This window comes from Lipotes vexillifer, unplaced genomic scaffold, assembly GCF_000442215.2.
Source record: "Lipotes vexillifer unplaced genomic scaffold, Lipotes_vexillifer_v1.1 scaffold802, whole genome shotgun sequence".
NCBI classification, from domain to species: domain Eukaryota; kingdom Metazoa; phylum Chordata; class Mammalia; order Artiodactyla; family Lipotidae; genus Lipotes; species Lipotes vexillifer.
In genome coordinates this window covers 2,029,932-2,034,913 of record NW_006790237.1, presented here as the reverse complement: position 1 = coordinate 2,034,913, position 4,982 = coordinate 2,029,932, and the positions used below count along the sequence as shown (strand labels likewise).

At 48.5% G+C, this 4,982-nt stretch overlaps 1 protein-coding gene across 1 annotated transcript in view; it reads left to right on the top strand.

Annotated features, from left to right (window-relative positions):
- The window catches only part of KLK4 (kallikrein related peptidase 4), a 3,267-nt gene extending 708 nt beyond the window's left edge, over window positions 1–2,559 (top strand). The window contains exons 2-5 of the mRNA XM_007463410.1: window positions 715–877; window positions 1,300–1,547; window positions 1,635–1,771; window positions 2,407–2,559. Of these exons, the coding sequence (XP_007463472.1) occupies window positions 715–877; window positions 1,300–1,547; window positions 1,635–1,771; window positions 2,407–2,559 (701 nt within the window). The remainder of the gene's footprint in view (window positions 1–714; window positions 878–1,299; window positions 1,548–1,634; window positions 1,772–2,406) is intronic.
- The last annotated feature ends 2,423 nt before the right edge of the window (window positions 2,560–4,982 follow it).

Genomic DNA, 4,982 nt, shown 5'->3' with positions numbered 1-4,982 from the left:
TCATAGCCACAGTAGTGCACTGTCGAGGCGCGCGCGCGCGCGCGCGCGTGTGTGTGTGTGTGTGTGTGTGTGTGTGAGAGAGAGAGAGCGAGAGAGAGCGAGAGAAGTGACATGTGGGTCCCAGAGATCTATGTGACACACTTACAGCTGAAAGTCTCCTCTTGACAAGGGACCCCACCTCCTACACCCTGATCTCCGCCTCTTGAATCCTAACCCACCCCAAGGAATCTGATCCGTGGAGTAAAAGGCCTACACTGTGATCCCGCACCCTTCTCCTCACTCATTCTTGATTCCGCCCCTAAGAGCCTGACTGCCCTCAGGATCCCTGACTCCATCCCTGCGGCCCTGACCACACCGCCTGCACTGTGACCCCGCCCCCAAGTGGCCTAGTCCTGCCTCCTGAGTCTGTCCCCCAGCCCTGACCACGCCCCTCCGGACCGAGGTTTTCCCCCCACCCCCCACCAAGCTCTCACAAGCCCTGGTTCCACCCTGAGCCCATCCCCCTGACCTCGGAAGCCCAGATCTAGCCCCTGCACCGTGGCCACGCCCCTGCTCTGTGGCCACGCCCCCGAAAGCCGTGACCACGTCCCCAGGAGTAAGTGTTCGGCCTCTGGGCCTTTTCCCCAGACCTGACCACGCCCCTGCACCGAGCCCCGCCCTCAGAAGCCCCCGTTCCCCTCTGAGCCCGTCCCCCAGTCCTGAATCCGCCCTCAGGATCCCTCGCCTGGAGTGGAGGCAGCCACATCATAAACGGGGAGGACTGCCACCCGCACTCGCAGCCTTGGCAGGCGGCACTGTTCCTGGAAAAGGAATTTTTCTGCGGGGGAGTCCTGGTGCATCCTCAATGGGTGCTGTCAGCCGCACACTGTTTCCAGAAGTGAGTGCAGGGCGGGGTGGGGACGGGGGCGGGGCCTGGGTCCTAGGGAGGACTCGGCTGTATGGTGAGCTGAGGGGAAGCGCTTAATAGGTTCAATCTCTGGGTACTAAAAGTGAAAACCAGTGTGAAGGAAGGCTCTGCGAGGGAAGCGGGAGCTATGTGTTGCTTTGGAAGGACTCAAAGAGTCCTGGGTTGAAATCCAGCTCAACTGCTGAGTTACTAGTGACTTAAGGCAAGTTCTTGTCCCTGGATTATGATTGTGCTTTAGGTTGGGTAGCTCTTAGCGCAGTGCTTAGCAAGGAAGATGGGGCTAGGGTAAGGGGCTGGAGATGGGGCTGTGGTTGAAGGTAAGAATGGAGATAACGGTGTAGTAGCCACAAAGCTATTCTGTCCCCACCCTACCCCCACCCTGTGGCCCTCAGTTCCTATACCATCAGGCTGGGCCTGCACAGTCTTGACGACCATGAACCAGGCGGTCAGATGATGGAGGCTCACCTCTCCATCCAGCACCCGGAGTACAACAGACCATCTTTTGCCAACGACCTCATGCTCATCAAGTTGGAAGAATTTGTGCCCCAGTCTGACACCATCCAGAACATCAGCATTGCCTCACAGTGCCCGACCGCTGGGGATTCTTGCCTCATTTCCGGCTGGGGTCGGCTAGCAAATGGTGAGCTCGGGAGTGTGGGTGTGTGCGGCCTCTCTGAGGGGGTTCTCTGCCCAGCCAGAGAGGCTAATGCGATGCTCTGCGTCCCAGGCAGACTGCCCAAAGTGCTCCAATGCGTGAATATCTCAGTGGTGTCAGAGGAGATCTGCAGTGAGCTCTATGCCCCTGTGCACCACCCCAGCATGTTCTGCGCTGGCGGAGGCCAGGACCAAAAGGACTCCTGCCATGTGAGAGAAGGGAGAAGGGAGGAGGGGAGAAAAGATCCAGGGAGAGATGGAGAAGGGAGGGGACAGGGTGGTGGTGAAGGGAGGGGATAGGTGGGGACAGGTGGTGAGAAACAGAGATACGGGATGATAGTGTGACAAGCGGGGAGAGAGACTGAAAGAGAGAAGTCGACACGGGGATAAAAGGAAGCAAAGAAAGACGACAGATTCAGTAAGGCAGAAACACACATGCACACACGCACACCCAGAGAGAAACAGATACACAGACGCGTGGAGATGAAATGCCAAGTGAAATAGGAAAAAAAAAAACAAAAATAGAATAGACAAAGAGATGCAGAGAGGCACAGAGACTCCAGGGGTCATTGAGACAGAGAAATAAGCTACAAGGGGAGAAAAAGAAGGAGGGACACAAACAGAGGCAGCACAGTAACAAACCCAAGAGAATCTACCAGCTGTTAGGATGTAGGGGAGCAGAATTGGTGCGGTCAGGGCTCTAGAATGGAACGTTTAAGGAATATGTTGCTATCTTTTTTTTCCCCCCTCTCCTGCCATTGCTTCTCATTTGGTTCCTTTCTGATCTCACATCTATCTCCATCTCTCTGTGTTTTGGATTCTCATTCTCTGTCTCTCCACAACAGGGTGACTCTGGGGGCCCCCTGGTCTGCAACGGGTCCCTGCAGGGCCTTGTGTCCTTTGGACAATCCCCGTGTGGCCAGCCCAACATGCCAGGCGTCTACACCAACCTCTGCAAGTTCACAGACTGGATACAGAAAACCATCCAGGCCAGTTAACTCCAGGGACTGGGACCCATGAAATTGAACCCCCAAATATAAGCTGCTGAAGGAATTCAGGAATCTGGGTTCCCAGTGCCTTCTCCTTCAGACCCAGGAGTCTAGACCCCCACCCCCATCCCCAGTAGTCCAGTCCTGCTAAGAATATCTTCCTGTACACAGTGCCCCCTAGTGGCACAATGTTGACCCCGCCTTACCATTGGTAGAGAAAGTTGGGTTTTCGCCGTCATTTGTCCTTTCCTCTAAGCCCAGAAATAAAGTCGAAGAGAAGCACGGGCTCGGCTCAGACTCTCCTCCTTACTTCCCTTCCCATCCAAGGGATTCCAGCAAATAGCTTTCCTTCCTCGTGCCTCAGTTTCCCCATCCGGGAAATGGGAGCCTTGACCAGGAGCGACACAGGATCCCCAAGGAACGAGACATAGCTGGAAGGTTAAGAGAACTGATTCTGTGGATGTTGTCCAATTTCTGAAAAGTCAAATCAGCAAACGGCAAATTAATGGGATTTACTTATTTAGTTTATGTAGCTTTCACTGACTTATTTTGGTTTGGTCTTCTTAAATGCATTTTAAGAATTCTCGATTTGTAGCTGCCTCAGGACCCTCCTGCTGTAGCTGGAGACTGGTGGGAAGAATCTGGGGGGTGGTGGGGAAGCGGGGGTCTGAGGACAGAGAGAGGGGAGACTGGAGACCCAAGAATATAAGGAATTGTTATTATATCATAATAATTGTTATTATACTAAATAGAATATACTGATGAGAATTTATATTCATAAATATATTCATAAATATACTATGAATCTATTCTTAAGGAAATATTTAAATTTTTATGTATCTCTTAATGTATCCTCAAATATATAAAGAGTGAAATAACTAAAAGTAAGATAGACAAATCCCCACTCATAAAAGAGGATTTGGGGGATTCCCTGACGGTCTAGTGGTTAGGACTTGGTGCTTTCACTGCCAAGCGAGCAAGTTTGATGCCTGGTCGGAGAACTAACATCCCGCAAGTGGCAAGGCGTGGCCAAAAATTTTTTTTTAATTAAAAAATGTTAAAAAGAGGATTTTAAGGTGACTCAAAAAAATAATAGAACAAACAAGATAAAAATGGATAAGGACATAGATGATTTGAACAATATAATTAACAAAACTTTACTTAATGGTCATATATAGAACATTGCACCCAGTATCTGAAGAACATAAATTCTTGTCAAAACACAATACCTACCAGAATGGCTAAGATTAAAAAGATGGACAGCACTGAGTATTGGTTGGTATGTAGAACAGCTGTAATTCTCACAAATTTCTTGGGGGGTGGGGGGAGTATAAAATGGTACAACCGCTTTGGAAAACAGTTCGGCTGTTTCTTAGAAAGATAAACATATGTCTACCCCATGACCAGCAAGTCCACTCCTAGGTATTCATGTTAGAGCAATGGTGGAGGGGGGAACCGGCCACAAGTGTTCATAGGAGCTTTATTCATAACAGCCAAATTGGAAACAGCCCAAATGTCCATGAAGGGGTGAATGGACAAACTTACTATGACCTATCCACTCAATGCAATGCTACTCAGTAATAAAAAAAAGTATTGTTATACACAACAATCTAAGGACGTCTCAAAATCATGTGAGTAGGGACTTCCCTGGTGGTCCAGTGGTTAAGAACCCATGCTTCCACTACAGGGGGCGCAGGTTCAAGCCCTGGTCAGGGAACTAAGATCCTACATGCCGCACAGCCTAAATAAATAAAATTTAAAAAAATTTTTTTTAATCATTATGCTGAGTGAAAGAAACCAAACACAAAATATATACTATGATTCTATTTATGTACGAAATTCTAGAACAGGCAAAACTAATCAATGTTGCCTGGTTGCTGGGATGGGAAGGGAAGAGTACATGCGGAGACAATGGGAAGTGACGTGACCAAAAAAATTTTTTTAATTTTTATTGGAGTATAGTTGATTTACAAATTTGTGTTAGTTTCTGCTGTACAGCAAAGTGATTCAGTTATACATAAACATATATCCACTTTTTAAAAAATTCTTTTCCCATACAGGTCATTACAGAGTATTGAGTAGAGTTCCCTGTGCTACACAGTAGGCTGAAATTTTTTTATAATTTGACAAGATTGAGAGTTACCTGGGTGCAAGCATTTATCAAAACTCATTGAACTACACACTTGAAATCTATACCTTGCACTGTGTATACTGCAATTTTAAAAATATACCTCAACAAAAGACTTCGCACAGCATTTATAAAAATTGACCAGAGGGACTTCCCTTGTGGTCCAGTGGTTAAGAATCTGCCTTCCAATGCAGTTGACGCAGGTTTGATCCCTGGTTGGGGAACTAAGATCCCATATGCTGCAGGGCAACTAAGCCCGTGCGCCACAACTACTGAGCCTGCGTGCCCTAGAGCCTGTGCACCA